At 40.5% G+C, this 18,024-nt stretch overlaps 1 protein-coding gene and 1 long non-coding RNA gene across 2 annotated transcripts in view; one reads left to right on the forward strand and one right to left on the reverse strand.

The window, feature by feature from the left end:
• The window catches only part of LOC309626674, a 49,764-nt gene that overhangs the window by 17,107 nt on the left and 14,633 nt on the right, over window positions 1-18,024 (reverse strand). Inside the window, exon 4 of the long non-coding RNA XR_014243351.1 lies at window positions 14,021-14,273. This is a non-coding gene — a long non-coding RNA (uncharacterized lncRNA). The remainder of the gene's footprint in view (window positions 1-14,020; window positions 14,274-18,024) is intronic.
• SLC24A5 (solute carrier family 24 member 5) overlaps window positions 1,774-18,024 on the forward strand; it is a 30,593-nt gene continuing 14,342 nt past the window's right edge. Inside the window, exons 1-2 of the mRNA XM_082387661.1 lie at window positions 1,774-13,932; window positions 14,622-14,801. Coding sequence (XP_082243787.1) covers window positions 13,812-13,932; window positions 14,622-14,801 — 301 coding nt within the window. The 5' untranslated portion in view covers window positions 1,774-13,811. The remainder of the gene's footprint in view (window positions 13,933-14,621; window positions 14,802-18,024) is intronic.

Raw genomic sequence — 18,024 nt, forward strand, 5'->3', positions numbered from 1 at the left:
AACTTTTTATTATGCAAGTCATCAAGTAATGCTTTTTCATTGTGAAACCAAAAAACCTAGAAGTTATATGGGTAAGCCAATAGTAGAAATTAAGAATTGCCTATTATCTTACCACCCAGTAATAACCACTATTAACATCTTGGTATAAATTTTTCCAGACTTTTTTTCATATGTACACATAAGTAGACTACATATCTAATTTTTACAAGATTAGGGTCATTGTACATGCTATTCTGTAACCTATTTTTTCATTTAGGAATATACTTTTATGTAAACAAATTTCTATTTAATCATTTAAATACTGACGGAGCACTCCATTATACCATAATTTATTAGAAAATGTAGGTTATCTCCAGTTTTTCGACATTATAAACAATGCTACAACGAATGAATATACTCTAGACGCATTTCTGGCCAGTCCCTTCGGAGAAATTCTTTAAAAAGGAATCTGAGGTCATGCTGTTCAGATTTCATAGTTGTTTTGATGTACAAAACTGCCCTTCAGAAGAGCTGTTCCAATTTATACTCCCACCTGCATGGTGTGGGTGCGTGTCCCAAGCATTAATCTTAATGCTGTGCAGTAAATGCACTGACAGACCCAACTTCTTACGGCTGTCAGAATCTGAAGCCCTAACAACACATTGTCCATCATTTGCAAACGAGCATACCTGAGAAACAAAATATGTTGATAAGTAATATACATGTGTTCAATCAAAACAAAAATCTTCAGGAGATGCTCATTTGGCAATGAACTCTTAAATCATGTTCTATTTTTAAGTACGTAGTTTAATCTAGTCACCGTGTGAGTCTCAGTTTCTTTATCAACTAGATGTTCTCTAAGGTCCCTTCTGTTCCAAAATATATGGTTCCATTCCACAACGGGAGAGAAAAAGGCCCCGGACCCCTGGCTGGGGACCGAAGGCCCTTCATGTGGCCCAGCTTCCTCTCTAGCCATCCCTCCACCGGTTCCTGCAGGAGCGTCTTCCTGCCCGCTTGCTGTTTCCCGAGGGAGCCAGGTCTCTTCTGAATTCTGTGTCTTTGGACACGCTATCCCCTCGACCTTAGAATATCACCCTCCTTTTCTATCTCCCGTGGCAAATTCTTCTCGTCCTTCAAGGCCCAACCCCAAGAGCACTTTCTCCGTGAATCTTTTTTGGGATCCCCCGCCACCGAAGTCAGTCTTTGTTTTTCCCACGTCACCCCGTTTCTGCCTGTCTTACACCATCATGCGATGATCTTCTTCATGTCTGTCCCTCCCATGACACTGTGTGCTCTCTATATTTCCTGGATTAAGAACTGTGATGTGCATATCCAAGGTGCTTTTAATAAGTACTCGATAAATGTGCAAATGAGCGCACAGGTTACAATTCTTCTGAGTCCATCTGTGACACCTCCAAAAACTTCAGAGATTTACTCAAATCTACATCAACTTGAAGACTGTTATTTTGCACATCTAGGTGCCAGGGTTTCTTCCAGGGTTTATCCCAGATCCAGGCTCCTCTCAAGAGTATGCTCTTCCCTCCTTCTTAAGAACAAGCACCTACTACTAGTTCCCATTCTTGGACTGGGGAAGAGAGGGATTAAACCCAGCCCATACACACAGTGCCATGGGACCAGCCAGGGACTATCTGCCATCCACGCTGAGGGTTCCAGGGAGAGAAGGGAGGGTTGCAGCGATTCTAGTTGAGCAAAGCTGGTCTGGTAAGTGTAATGGGACAGAGTCTTTGCACGCCCTTCCAGCAGTGACTACAGCATGACAGGGAAAATAAACGAGAGGGGATTAAAGGGGGAAATGTATTTCTACTACTATCAGCTTTATCTCACAGGACTCAGGCAAGGGCCCAATGTGAATTTCCCTCAAGCCGTGTGAACATCTGCAGGTACATCAGGTAACGCTTTAGAAGGTGCTAACACTGCACACGCAGTTCCCAAGGACACTCCCTTCCTGCTAATTTTCACACAGCAAAACTGTGTGAAAATTAGATTCCCAGCTGTTCTTCGATAGATTTTAATCAAAGATCTGTTTCTCTTTTTGCCATGAAACTGTAGCCTCGCCAAACGGCCGTGGCCAGAGCAGGGCTGCCACTGAGCCTCGGGGAGCGGCAAACCCTGATGTGGGAAGCTGGAATTCCAGGAGCTGAGATCCTACCTTCAAAACTGCCCTCGAGGCCTGCAGTGAGATTAGCCCAGAACTTTGAGGCATGAGGTATGATGGCTGAAAGCCAAGCTTCCAGAGTTTGATACCCCAGGCTTGAAATCAGCTCAGCCATTTTCTGTGTGACCCTTGACAAGTTACTTAGCCTTTTTTGAGTTTTTGATACCTCTTTTATAAAATGACTCACTCTCTCACTGTATACAAGTCTCTTCTCAAATGTCTTCTCCTGAGAGAAGCCCTTCTAGACCACTCAAAAATGGTACTTCCTGCCACTCTCCATCCCCTCGTCTAGCTTTAGATGCCTCCTGGCATTTATTACTATCTATATTCTGTTAGTATTTGTTCATTGTCCTCCATTAGCAGGGAAGCTCCAAGAAAACAAGGTCTTTGTCTCACTCACTCTAGAAAAGTCGCCAGCACATATTAGGAACTCAATAAATACTTGCTGAATGACTGAATGGGAATAGTGATTGTACCCATCATCAGATTGCTATGGGGATTAAATGCACAAAAATTGTCTAGCATATCGCTTAGCATAGTAGAAGCTCACAGTCTATGATAACTAGAAGTTTTAATAACACTAATAATAAACATTCCATCCCTAGGGTCATTTTTTAAAATCAATAGTGGCAATATGACTTTATGTAGTCCTGTTTTATATTCTTTAATGAATAACCCAGCTTCTCCCAAAAAAGGATTTTAGGTAGTTTACAAAAATATGTAGAACTAGCTGTACCAACATAAGTTACATCATTCTGGAATATTTTTACAGTTGTCGATAAATTGTTAATGTGTTTTATTTGCTTACTCACATATTTCACGGCAAACACAATTAACAATCTCATTCTTCTCATACACAACACTTAATGAGACTAGTGATCAAACTTTAGAGAAAGAAGCATTCAGTTGTCCCCAACAAATACATGCAGTGGTCTGGTCTCCGCCCCACTGTGTGATCACCCTTGCTGAGCTGCGCTCCTTCTCTGTCCTGCCAGCTTCGCATCTCCATCTGAGGAAAGCAGCTCTTATAAAATACAATAGGTGTCAACGAGTGTTCTGGAATACAGTTTCCCACAATGACAGTATTTAATGGGCTTAATGTATTTAATGACTCTCCACTATGGTGTACTGCAAAGCTCACAGCTGTAACCTGTTTCCTCTGTTTTTCCCTTTCATTCCCTTTACAGTGTGTAGATCTTTGTGTTCAGTGTTCCCATGTGGTTAGTCCTATAGAGTTTCACTCGTCTTCTCATTTCCATTTATTCTTCTCATCCCGCAGTGGCCTCTGTCCATATGTGTCATCTTGATCTCTGCTTTAGTACCACATTTGCCTTTCTTATAAGGCTCCCAGAGTCTTTAGACGTGATTCAGTTCTTTTTACACTTCTTAAATTATTTGATTAAGCACATATATGTCAAAAATTCATAAAATTCCTTAATTAAATTAATAAAGGCTCAGATAGGAGCCTTTGATTTAACTGATAAATCTTCAGAAATGTGTTTACTTTTTCGTAAACAATTTTGTACCTGGTATTGTCCAAGACAGATGACACGTTGAATATTATATATTGTAGAAATTCTAAGCTTAACTCAAATTAGCTCAATAAAGCCTCAGAAATGCGTACTGTTTATAAATGGACCTAATCTGAATCTTCACTATTATAGTTTATAACAGGCTTGCTTTCGACATGATCACCAGAAGTTTGCACCAGTTGAAGTGGTCAAGAGAAAGCTTCATCCGGCTGAACCTTGGGAAAACACTCTAGCATTAAATATTCAAGAAAGATTCCAGAATAGAAACAAAAACATGAGAAGAAACCACCAAGATGAGGAAACCAGGAAAAGATAATCAGATAAAGCAAAGGGTGAAATAATTCATAACGAACAGATACCATATTTTCCTGCATACTTGCTGAAGTTGAGCCTCAGCCACACATCTGGCTGTAATGGGCAGAGCAAAGAGGAAAACATATTTGCTTAGGAGACTCACAAACCGTCTGTTCACTCAGGAGAGTCACAGGTCTTCCAAGCAATGAAATCCTAGAAAACATTTCCCTTGTGGGTCTTAAGGGAGCGAATAAATGCGTAAGGGAGCGAGTCACTTCCTCAGCAAGCCCCTGTACTAAATACCACGGAGAATTAAACAGCAGTGCTTCTCACAGCATCCACAGCAGTAGTAAATGTCATCACCCACAAGGCCGCTCACAGAAAGTGGTCCACGAGGAGTCGAGACAGTGGTGTCCCAGGATGCATCTCTCGATTCAGGAATAATTTCTAGAATTTTTTAAAATAATAGACTTATTTGTTCATTCAGTAAATATTTATTGAGTATTTTATGGGTCAGCGACCATGCTGGGCATTAGGGAGGAAGTACTGACAAGACAAACGTCGTCCCTTCCTTCAGAGAGTAACATACTTGTTGGAAAGATAGACCAACAACTACAAAACGCTGAGATGTGTGCAAGATGAGAGGACATCCAAACTCTGGATTTTCAGCTCCTTGACCTTCTCATCTCCAGTTGCTTTTTCCTCCACTTTACTACCGCCGATCTAGTCTTCTTACCACACACTACCTGGTTATTACTGCAATCAGCACCACCTCCAAATCTGCTTCTGAAAACCCGATCTCCTCATGATTTTTTAACCTCAATGACATCCCCAAACCATCAGCCATGTTCTCATCACCCACCAGTCAGTCCCCTCTTTTGTTTTCTTTCTTATTCATTTAGATCACATAGTCTATAATTTATAATCACCTCCTTGAAAATTTCCTCTCCTCCTTTATACCTCTCTCGTCTGTCAACACTTGCTTGGAACAAAACATGCCTGATGGAGTCCAGTTTATCCACAGTTGCATTTTAAAACTAGAATATTACTGGAGGATAAACACACACACAAAATATAGGTGACCAGTTTCACTTTAAATTCATGATCAAAAACCTGAACAAAACACTCAACATTCCTCTTATGGTTGCCTGGTAAATTAGCTTTTCCAATATCATGAAGATTATTTCATATCATCTACAGTTTCTCTTCTCAAACCTTCCTCAAATATGAATTAAACATGATTTTTAAAATGTTCTTTGTGACTAAAAAATAGAAACCATCAGATAAGAATTTATGTATCCTCTTCCCCACCTAATCTGTGAATCTATATCCATCTCCTCCATTTCTCTTGTTTCAATGGAGGAAGCAGAGCTTCTCCAACAAAAGCCCATCTACCCTCTGGAGCTCTAGAACCCTAACCCCAGCACCTTCTCAAGGATTCCCTTCTCTTTGCTGCATTTTCAATTCGTGCTTGTTTTTGGATCATCCCCATCAATGCACAAACATGCTATAGAATGTCCCATGGTAAAAACACACAAACAAAACCCCAATTCCCTCATCCAATATTCCCCTCCAGCTCCTCAATTTCTCTTTCACATACAGTAAAACAAACAAACAAAAACCCTCCTCTTTTTTCCTTCTCATGGTTTATTCCAGCTTTACTTCTACCCATAGGACTCCTGTGAAACTTCCCTCTTAAAATCACCCATGATCTCTCTGCTCTGTGTTTTGTATTTCACCTTAACCTCTAACCAGCCCTCAATGAAAACTGCCCATCTTCTGCTCTGGGAATACCACATTCCTTTGGTTTTCCCTCTTGCCTCAGTGACCCTCTTTCTGAAACTCACCTGCTGGCTCCTCTTCCTCTACCGGGCTGCACCTCTGAGCTATGCACTCCTATATTCAACTGCCCACTTGACACACAGGTGTTGGAAGGACAGCTGGTGGCGAGAGAGATGATACCCTTGTCAGGAGGCTACTATAGAAGTCTGGGCAACAGATGATGGTAGCAATGGATATGGAAAGGAGTGTGTTGACCCAAGAGATGTTTAGGAGAAAGAGTTATCTGGACTTGGTGATTGACAGAGGTGGCAGGGGATGGGAGAAGTAGGAATCATGGATGACAACCAGGGCAGTATCTTTCACTAAGATTAAGTTGGAAGGAAAATGGGCTGCATACAACGCAACCTTTAGAAATTTTCCAGAAACCTGCCCGTGGAATCAGCGGCATTCATTGCTTCAAGAAAAGGGTAAACACAATCTAAAACAAAGGAGTTATTCCTTTACTTTGAGTTTCAAATTCAATCTTTTTTTCTATCCATGGACAACAACATTTTTGAAAGCCAAGATTTTTGAAGGAGAAAGGCATTTTCTCAAATCTACAACTCACTGTTCACATATCAAGGGTAAAGTTTGGAGTTCTGAGCATAAAACTCTACCAAGCTATCAGGTAGTCTAGGGCCTGTCACAGGTAGGGTTCTTTGAAGCTGTCATTTAGATGGCGTTTGGGGTATAAGATGTTTACTGGGGCTCAGCATCTGTGAGAGGAAAGGGAGGAAGCAGGATTTGGAAGTTAAAGAAGCTGAACTTCAAGGCAGGTCCAATGAAGCCTTGGTCCAACCAGTGGGGAGCTCTGAAATGAGCACTGCCTGTCAGAGTGGTCTGCTTGGGACTCAAATGGCTGGGCTTCTACACCCCTGCCTTACTTAGACGTCGGCTGCCCTGGGAACGGTGTGATCTCAGGTGAGGAGACTCTGCAGCTCAGGCAGTCCCTGGAGGGGCTAAGCTGCAGGCCATCTGCTGACAGCACCCCCCATGCTGGGGCAACAAGTCCTCCCTCGAGGGGTATCTGGGAGGTACACGTCCATGTCTCCTACAGGGAACTTCCAGTTTGGGGAAGAACTGGAAAAAGCGGGAGAGAAGGGCAAGAGGTGAAATATGTGTGTCCTTAGGTTCTAGAAAAAAGTAACATAGGTCTAGTTCTTTGGGAATATCCAGCCAAAGACACAGCAGACTGAGTAGCCCCGCAGTCTGGAAAGCAAGCGTCCTTTTCACGGAGACTTGTGCCAACCACGCCTGCAGGTCTTTACAAAGAATGACCACAGTCACAGTACCAACAACAACCCTGGCCTGCATGGGCATGGAGTACAAGCTACTGGTATGACAGTGGTCAATCCTCTTGGTCAACTCCCCCGCTTTTCCTCTAGCTCCATACCCTCCACGACAACAACAGTGGCAGAGCTATGACCACTCCCACCTCTACTTGCTAAGGAAGGACTTCGAAGCACATGAGGTGATGTGTATAGCCTATCCCAGTATGGAGAGAAATACGGAGCACTTACTGGAGTTCCCTCTTCAAGACCAGATTCTCTTATGTTCTGTCCTTATGAGCTCTAGGGCTCTTGAGTTCCAAGCCTAGGGGAGAAACTCTAAGCCCAGCAAATTTGGAAGAATCCATCTCCCTACATAGGGGTGGCAGCCTTCACAGAGCAGACTAAGGAAAAATGATGATGCTGGCTCAGACCCTGAGGGGGTTTATTACATTAAAGTGAAGAAACTAAAGCTCCTCACTCCAGCACGTTTGAGTCAGGGTCCCCCCTCCTCTTGTCTCACTTGCCACCCCCTCAGAACACCCCAATGAAATAGAGCTAGAAGAGAAAACAACAAAGCCGGGTTGGGGCAGGCTCTGTTCCAGATCACTCATTAAACCACCAAGTACTGAAACACGTCAGAAGGCTTTTCTATCTAAACTCTGAGAACAAAGACAGAGTAAGGCTAGCACAAATGAAGTGGGTGGAACAAGGATCAAAATGCAGGCTAAAAGCAAAATTCCATTTTTTGGTAAATATAGCTAACGAAAATCCCTTATCTATTTATTTTTTTCCCCAGCTCATGGCCTGCCCAGTGTATTCAATTTCACTGAGCACTAAACACTCTGCCAAGTTCTGGTGACACAGAACGTGCTCTCATGGAGTTACAGTGCAGAGGGAAAGGGGATGAATATTTATGTTCTATGTCTGTAATCCCACAGCCTAAAAAGCATGTGATATTATCCCCATTTATTGAGTTTCAGAAAGAACGGAGGAGGGAGCTTTAACCCAGGTTTAGCTAATTCTAAAATTATTTCCACTCTAAAACGTTTTTTATTTTTAATCATATTTTATCTGCAAAACGCGAACCCCCCCCCCCCCCTTAGTATTCAGAGAATTGGAATACGCCCTCCAGGAAAAGAAAAAAAAATACAATTTCTGAGAAAACTTTGAAGGCCTTCTAGGAATTTAAAATGTTTTAAATAACTTTCACCGAGTTGGACCCACGCAGCAGTGAATGAGACCAATCTGAACCGGGTTGGAAATTGGAAATGTTCAGTCCTACTCTCAGCCAGTGCTTGACCCTGGGCTTTTGCTGATAAACTCACCAAGGGTGAGGATGTGAGGAAAATCGGCAGGTACCTTGGGAATATGTGAACCATTGAGCAGACTGCTGCTCACTCACAGCCATGGCTATGGCCCCAGCTAGCAACTTCTGTGATGGTTAGAGATAAAAAATGAAGGAGCTCAGTAGACTGAGCTGAAAGCTCCTTGTCATGAGGATTCCCAGGCTACTCTCTTAGGAAAGCAGCCTGAGGGAGAGCCAGCCACTCACAGGACAGCAGCAACTGAGACACAGAGGGCTCCCTATGACGATGCACTTACAGTCAACACTCACTGCACCCCAGCTCTCTCAGGCTGTGCTGCACATGGTGACAATCACTCACTCATCTCATTAAGGGGTGCCCATGGGGCTTGACTCTGCCTGTTTAAATAGCAAAAAGCAATGGCAAAGTATGTGCCCTCTTCTGTAGGTATATTATGTATTTTAACAAAAAGTTAAAAAATAAAAAGGTAATAATGACAAGCTGGAGTCAGAGCCTGGGACCAGCCTTAAGCCACCTGCTTCCTTTCCCTTCCTCTGTCTTCACAGTAGTTGGGGCAGCCTACAAAAACCTTCATTTCAGGGTTGGGGTGCAGATAATAAAAGGCAGGGGCTGACCACCATTCCGAGCTCTCATTCCATGAAGGAAAGTCGAAACCTCTTTTCAAATGACTGATTTCACAGGGTTCCTCATTGTAGATTTTCCGTATTCCCTCCAATAGGAAGTTGGAAAGCTCAACCGTGTTTGGAGCGCCAGCAGGTGGAGCTGGAGAGCTGACTGAGCCCCCTTGGTTAGGGGACACTTCAGACAAATGCTTGGGGAACTGAGCAGATGGCACTTGGATGGGACAAAAGGATCAACTTATAGAAGATGCTGTGTATTCTTATCCTGTGGATGTTGTCAAGGAAAAATCATTGTGGAATTCCTTATTTCATTCATTCATTCATTCATTCATTCAACAATATTTAGTAGATGCCCATCACATGCCCAACACTGTGTTGAACACTGGAAATGCAGGACAAAATGAGATAGGCACAGTTTCGCCCGCATGCAAATTACATTCTGAAGAATTGGCTCAGCTTAGCAGGTAAGGACGTTCCTGCACTTTAGCATTTGACAGACCTTTGTCTGCATCCTGGCTCTGACATTTAGTTGGAACTATGTAACCTTAGATCTTAGGCAATTGACTCAATCTATCATCCATAAAACAGGGGTAGAAATATCCAACCCAGTAGTTCTCAACAATCCTAGAATCACCTGGGAAATTTTTAAAAATATCCATGCCTAAGCCACTCCCTAGATTTTGATTCAATTGGTCTGGGTAAGTGTCAAATCATCAATAATTTTAAAAGCCACAGATACTTCTACTGAGCAGCCAGTGAAAACTACTCCTCTATCCTTTAGGGTTAGTGGGAGAATTACACTGAATAGTGCACATGAGTACCTCATGCTTAGTAAACATAACTTCACTGTAAGCTTTGATTCCAAACATAAAAGATGCTAGCTCAGCAGAGGTCCACGTATCTGGGAGAAGACTGTGAGGGTGAAGCTGGTCAGTGAGCAAGGAAGAGCTGAAGAAGATAATTTTGACAGTTTTATTCCTCAAGAGAAAAACATGACTACCAGCCTATACCTTGATCACAACTCAATAGCCACCTCTGCACTGATTTTAACAGGTTAGCTTACTTGGCTATTTCAACAGATGGCTTGTTCTGGGCTTCTTTATCTGTTTATTTCTTTTAATTATCATTGTGAGTACAAACCACAGTTCAGAGTTTAATAATGTTATCAACATGAAAGAACTCAGGGAATATTGTTCCCATGAGCCCTTCCAAAGAATCTACTAGAATATAAGATTTGGGCATCAAAATATCTAGAGAAACATCAACCTAAGAGTGGTGGCAAGCATTAAAAATATAGTACCAAGACTAGATGAGGGTTAAAGGGAGAAAGAATATATTTAATGACTATATGCTCAGGCAATGCAGATAGGCTATAGCTCTTAGAATAGAAAGCGAATGGAAAGAGCATATGCAAAATCTTAAAACTCTTCTCAGTAATTATTTGAGTAGTGGTGGTATCAATATCATTATTTTGAGACTCATATATGTAAATAGCACCAGTAAATGAGTAATTACGAACCACTGGATATTCTACTGTCCCCTAAGTACTGGGACCCTTGAGAACTGGGACCCTTGAATGAGAAGTACCAGTATGAACTCATGATGTATTCTATCAAGAGGTGTGTGTGTGTGCGTGTGTGTGTATGTGTGTGTGTGTGTGTGTGTGTGTGTGTGTGTATGTGTCTGTGAGACAGAGACAGAGAGAGACAATGAGCATGCCTAGCAACCCAGATTCTTAGGTCATGGTCTTGATCTACTTTGCATTTAAAAAAATAAAGAGGCATTTTGGAGAAATGGCTGGTTTGAGGTATAAGATGGGCCTAGAACATCTTTTTATATCAGGTAGTAAGAAAGCTACCAAAACTATTAAGATCATGTCAAAGGCTCTCAGAAGTCAATTTGAAGAGGCTCCCACTGGCTAAAGATGAGACAATTTGAACTTCAGAAAGGATAATAATTACAATTGGAACCCATCAAATATATTTAAATACACTAACTCATAATAATTGTTTAAATAGAATTGGTTATTTGGGAAGGAAAAGAGAGCGCCAAACATCTTGAGAAGTGATAAATAAAGAAGAGTCAAGCATATACATTGCCATTGCTACATAAACTGAGTACCCCTGGGTACCCACAAAGTGGATGATAGAAATCACCTTATTGTAAAATATTCCAAGTAATAAATGAAGAAGAAATTATAGAATAAGAATGCCATTCTTTTGCAAGCGCTAAAGAATTAATAGATTTAGTTAATGAGCATGAATGGCTGCTAAAATCACCACAAAAGAGAGAAGCAGATACCGTGTGCTTTATGAGGGAAAGACCTCACCACCACCTTAGTGGTGCCAAAGTGTAGCCCAGTAGCAGAGCAGATTCTGAGCATGCAGAGCTACTCTTGCCAAAGGGGCAGTACTGAGTCTGAACAACTTCTGCATCCAGCTGTCAATCAACAAAAATATAGAAAACGGAGGAACATATTGAGCTATACCATAGGACAGAATCAATAAATCAGGACTGTGGGAAACTCTACAGATCAAATGCCCTGGGGTTTTCCAACAGATAAATTATAGGGAAAAGAAAAAGAAGTAGGGGAAACCTCTAAACTAAAAGAGACTTAAACGACTTCTTTTACGGCTAAGGTGTAGTATCCTTAGCATGCCCCCAATTAGGGATGAGCGATAAACTATTAGAAATATACACACAAGGAGGTGACTGCTATAGAAGCCAGGAGACTGGTTACTCTCAGAGAAAAGGATAAGTTGGGATTGGAGCACATGAAAGGATTTCTGGGATGGCTGGCAAACTTCTATTTCTTGACCTGGGGAGTTTATAAGGAAGTCCATCTTATAAAAATAAATAACAACAATAGTAATATAATAACTATACATTTATTTTATGTGGCTTTTTAAATCTGTTTTATTTTACAATAAAGCTTTTTCAGATTCTTTTGCAAAATGAAGAATAAATGTATAAAGCAAATCTAATGAGCCTCCTAAATTCTCTTTTCTTGGTAAACCTATATTTTATTGGATAGTTTGTTCAGAACAAGTATACGTGTGTTCTGGGAATGTGTTTTCAAGAATCATTACAGTCTAATCAACAAATGTTTATTAAGTACCTACTATGAGCAAGAGTCCACTGGAATTGTTTCATTGTAATTGGCTTATATCTTCAGATACTTGCTCTGTTTCCTGGATTAACAACATACATTGTGTAAGTATTCACTTTCACTGTGGGTTTGAGTTTTCCTGTTATTTTGTTTGTTTATAATGTTCAGTTCTATTAATTGATTGAACTACTGCATTTTGGAGAGGAAAGGTTCATGAGACACTTGCACTTACACAAAGGTAAGTGGTCTCTTCCCTGGGGCTTAGCACTGCAGGCATTGAGGCCGAAGGCCAGTGGTCCAGGGCACCACCTCCTGCAGGTGTCAGCGGCCAGAACTCTGCTTGCTGGGAATCTGCTCTGTTACTGGGCTACACTTTGGTGACTCATCATCCCAGCCTCACAACCACACCACGTATCTGGATAGTCAGTTCCTGGAAATGACGGTTTCAGAGAGGTTTATAATGGGTAGCAATTCCCAGCAAAACAAAAGAGTGTTTGAGAATTTTTACCAACTCAAAATCACAAACTTACTCCTTTCCACCAGAAAAACGCAGTTTCTAAATTTAAAACTTAGCAAGCACATCAATTTTTATGCTTTTTCTGCAAAGGAACCATGAGAGTTGCAAAACTAAGACATTCCTTTATGGCCAAGAAGCTTCTATCTTAATCAAAAGTAATACATTAATAATAATAATATAGATGATAGACAATAGATAGATAATATTGACCATGGGGCAGAGGCTGTTTTAAGCAGATTGCATGCATTCATTTATGTAATCCTCACACAACCCAAATAGAGGGCACTATAACCTTCCCATTTTACAGAGAGTGAAACAGAGGAGCAGAGAGGTTAAATAACGTACCCAAGGTCATATAGGTACTAAGCAGCAATGCTAGGACTCAAGCCACGTGGTCTGGCTACAGAGCCTGTGCTATTCGCCACATGTTACTATACTGCCAGAAGTTCTTAACACCTTGGCAAGCCCAGTAAATGCTAGGGTAGGGAGGATAGTAGTTTATATTTGAACACTCCCTGGCTTGTCCAATTTGCATTTTAGAACCTCTGGCAGAGAGCACAGCTAACCAATGATCAAATAGCCTCCATCCACTACGACTCTTACTAGTTCTTGAAGCTGCCCACTTCTCTCCATCCCCATTGCCACTGCTCTGGTTCAAGCCACCATCATTGCTCCACTAGATTATTGCAGGAGCCTCCTAATTGGAGAGAGGACGAGAGGCCAAAACAGAAATATAAAAGGGTGACAGCCTAGCCAAAGAAGGCACATACACGAGCTCCAGCAAATTCTAGAAGCAAGGGCTGGAGAGAGAGGTGGAAGCAGTTATAAACTCAGGTCCTTACAAATCTAGAGAGAGTCAAAAGCAGAGCCAGGATGAAGACAATAAATAAAATCACTCCGTAAAGAGCAAGCCGCCTGGGTCTGCCCTCGGGGACTGTGGGCCACGGGACTGTCTGCTTCCTCCCTGCCTCCTCCAGCCTCTCTGGGGCTTAGGGCTCCTGATCAGAGTAGCTCGGCTGGCTCCAATCACCCTCCCTTGTCCACTGGCCTTGCTGTGATGTGCCCTGGGCAGGGCACTGGGCAGGAAGGAGACTCCTCACATGATCCAGCTTAATCCTCCTCTTCTCCCTTCCCAAGGCTGCACATTGCAGAAAGACCGCTGCAGAAATGCAGACCAAAGGGGGCCCACGGTGGGCAAGAAGGGCCCTGCTCCTCGGCATCCTCTGGGCTACTGCACACTTGCCTCCCCCAGGTGCCTCCCTGCCCCAGCGGCTCCCCAGGGCTACAGGTAGGTGGACGCTGGGGTCAGCTACCCCTGCTGCTGCTGCCACATACGGATAAACAGACAAAGAGAGGGAAATTCTTACTTGACTCACTTTTGCTTATGCTTCCTGCTGTATTTGCTCTGAGTTTTAGCATTTGGTAGGCTATCAAACACTTTTGATCCTTCGAATAAGTTCTCAAAGATAGCTCTGAAATAATTCACAGACGTCATGAAGCAGGAGAGTCTTCAGTTGTTATTGTTGGAGACTTCATCACGGAAAAAGAAATCTTCTTTCATCCTAGAAATTCTCTCTGCAACAGTGGATGATTCTCTGTGGGCCTTGGGCTTTGCGGACAACTTGGGCTCTGAAATGGGAAAATGAAATTGTACAGATATTAGGAATCTTTATCTTCAAAATACAGTTTCTAACTGAGGAGGAAAAGGGGTTCAGAATTCCCTTTTAGTAATGAAGCAGACAAGGAAGACTGATTTCGTTATTTCCTCTTTTTAATTCACCTGCTATCATTATCTTATTTCATTAAAGCACCTCTTTCAGGTCCCAAAGACTAATTTTTTTTTAAGGATCTACAATTACATCATATTCAAAAGTGATTTAATCCCACACTTCCTGTTTTCTTAAGGAATTTCTCTTTGTGGGCTTGGAATGTGTGACTCCAACATCCTTCAAATTTTCACCTCCTTTTCCTTACCAGGAAATAGCACCCAATGTGTTATGTCCCCATCATCGGAGTTCCCTGAAGGGTTTTTCACAAAACAGGAGCGTGCAGATGGAGGCATCATAATCTACTTCCTAATTATCCTTTACATGTTCATGGCCATGTCTATTGTCTGTGATGAGTACTTCCTACCCTCCTTGGAAATCATCAGTGAATGTAAGTAGCTGGAAATCTTCTCTACAACTTTCCAGAACAGTAGTGCCACACACATATACAGCTGTCTTTGGAGTAGCTCAGCAGCAATCCTGTCCATCTCAACTGGCTGCAGAACGCTGACTTCTGCGTTGTGGTGTCCTGTATCTTGAGGGACTGGCGTGAGTATGGTTTTTCTTTGTAGTTAATGTTCAGCAGAACATCTTTAAATGAGTACAAAGCAACTATTGTTATAGTGCCTATCTCCAGAAACTTGCAGTTTGTCTATTGTACTGCCTAGCTGTTTGTTAGTAAGCTGTTCCAAGTTTCATATACATGCACTTGGTATATACTCCTAATACACTGGACTCCTAATACTTGCCATCAAATACTTCAAAAATTTTTTTCATTTTTACTCTAAAATCTCTGTAACTTTTTTAAAAAGGTAGATGATAAAAAAATACCTTTAAGGACCGCCCTCCTCCCTCTTCCTTTCCCAGCCTCCTACCAGTAAGGAAACTAATTCATGTTTATGAACCAATAAATAAATAAATAAGTCCTGCATCTTATGTAAAGTGCCCTTTGGCATCAGGTAATTAAACATTAAGCTCAGTTACTGGTTTCTGGAAATAAGATCTGCCAAGCCCCTCAGTTCTACCCCTTCAATCATGTATATCGCCCAGAATTCTGAGGACAGACCTTACATTAGCACACTGGCCCCTAAAATCAGGATATCAGTGATGTTTTATGCCAAATAAGCAAAAGTGCCAGCGTTTCCAGTCTCTGTCTCCTGCTTAGTTAGTTTAATTGGTTGAGCATGCTCGCTTCAGAGAAGGTCAAAGTTAAGGCTTAGATTTCCCACTGCATACTCCCAGGACTGCACAAAAATAGCATCCCCCCGCCACACACACACACACTGCTAGCATTTCTTCACAGGGAAAAAGCGTGAATGTAAACTCTCCCTTTCTCCCTTTTCCCATGGTCCCATCCCCAACCCCTGCTGAAATACAAGTCATTTTCTCTCTTGTTCAGTGCAGTACAGCAGTATCCTTAGGACTTAAAACAGGATCTGGCAATAGCAGAGGCACTCAACACCTGTTTCTCTAATGAAAAATAATTATAGAACACGTCAGCGTAAGTTTATTATAATTATTATTTAACTTATAGTTTTACATTGATACTACATTTGACATTGACATTGATAGTTTTCCTTAATAGAAATTAAATTACTTTAACATAATACTTAGACTGATGAAATGCAAGCAGAATAGAAGAAAAAACAAATTCCTCTACATTTCTATCACCCAGAGATCCCCACAGTTATCATTTGGTGTATTTCCTTTCAGTCTTTTAGATCTTGCTACATATACAATTTGAGGTCGTTTCCTTTTCCTAAGATAATATTTAATCATGCACATATCCCTATATTATTAAATACCCTTCAAAAAACATGATTCTTCATGGCAGCACAATAGTTCCTGATTCTGTAAACGATTTGAGCACCCAACACTGGTTTTTATACATAATAAGCACCCAGTAGAAATTTATCACAATTTTTAAAATTATTAATCTTATTAGACATTTGAGTTTTAATTTTTTGTTCTAAATGATGTTATGTCCATACTTGTATCAAATCTTTGCAAACTCCTCTGATCATTTCCTGATAAAGATACAGAGCTATGCATATCTTAAGCTTTATACTATACATTGCCAAAAGCATTTCACAAAGGGTGTGCCAACGAAAACCTCCACAATGTGTGGTAGCTTCCATTCCAGAAAACCATGAATAATATCTTTTTTAAAAATAATTCTTATTGGGATCATTTTAAATGTCTTTGTTAATTGCTTTCAAATGGAAGTTATTTTATAAAATTTGTATTTATCTTATTATTTGTGAGGTTGAACATTTTATATGTGTATTAAAATTTGTGGTTTTGCTTTTGTGTTTTTTGCCCATGTTCTAATATGGGAGTATTTGTCTTTTACTTACTGATTTCCAAGATTTTTTCTAATATAAGGGTATTAACTCTTTCTAATATAATTTTTATATGATATACTTTTTATGGTTTGTTTGGTTTTGTATTTTATGTGTTTATCACATTGAAGTGTACATATTTTTAAGTAAATTTACAAATATTTTCCTTTATGATTCCCCTTTTGGTTTTATACCTAGAAATACCTTTTTATCCCTAGGTCAGAAAAATTGTCATCTTTTCTTCTACTTATAGTTTCTTTTTTTTTTACATTTATTTATTTATTTATATTTAATATTTTCATTTCTTCACTAAGAATTTGTTTTGCTATAGGATACAATGCTATTTTTCCCAAAAGTTGATCCATTTTCTATACTCTCAACTCTATACTCTATTCTAATGATCTATTTGTTCATGTTTGTGCCAGTACCGCACTTCTCATTAGAAAAACTAAATCATATTAATTATATAAAACTAAGAAATTTAAAATTCAAGGTACTATATCCCCACTTAGAATCCTTCTCTTCCTGGAAAGCAAACAAACAAATCACTTTTCTTTTGTTTGTTTTTTGTTTTCACATTTCCAAACAATGACTTGACTTCTTTCAGTCAAAGAATAAATCCATCAAGAATTTTTAAAATAAAAACCTGTCTTGGGAGTGGTAAATAAATAGATAACTTTTCTGGCCCTGCAGAAGAAACCACTGCATTAAAATTTAGATTGCTACTTCAAAATAATCTTCATTAAGCAACTTCATAAAATATCTATAATAATGACTTCCACCATGCCATTTGTGGAATTACTTTGGAACATCATCAGCAAACATTCATTTCTCAAGTGAATCGCTCTTTGCTCTGAAGTATAACACAGTAGCTATTATGGATGTGTGATTGATGGATGCCCACATCACTGCCAAATCTTCAGCTGCTAAGAATTGACCCCGGTCTTGAGCATTGAAAATACTGGCAATGAAATGAAACAGAAATAGTGCTAGCTGGATTCATTTTTAAATGCCTCTAAATTAATTCTGTCGTTTCTCTTTCCAAGGTCTTAGCATGGTCTTATCCAAATTAGGACATCAGCAATAAAAAACAATTTCTCTGGAATTTCTTTACACCCACAGAAACTAACTTCAGAAAGTCTGCAAACGCTTTACATTTCCCCATAGTTCTTTGACAAGCTATAATAAATAGTCCCACCCAACTAATAAGTATTAATATAATCCTCGAAACAATTTACAGAGCATTCTACAATGTACTGGAATGCTATTAAT

Source organism: Balaenoptera borealis (genome assembly GCF_965194805.1).
Source record: "Balaenoptera borealis genome assembly, chromosome: 3".
NCBI lineage: Eukaryota > Metazoa > Chordata > Mammalia > Artiodactyla > Balaenopteridae > Balaenoptera > Balaenoptera borealis.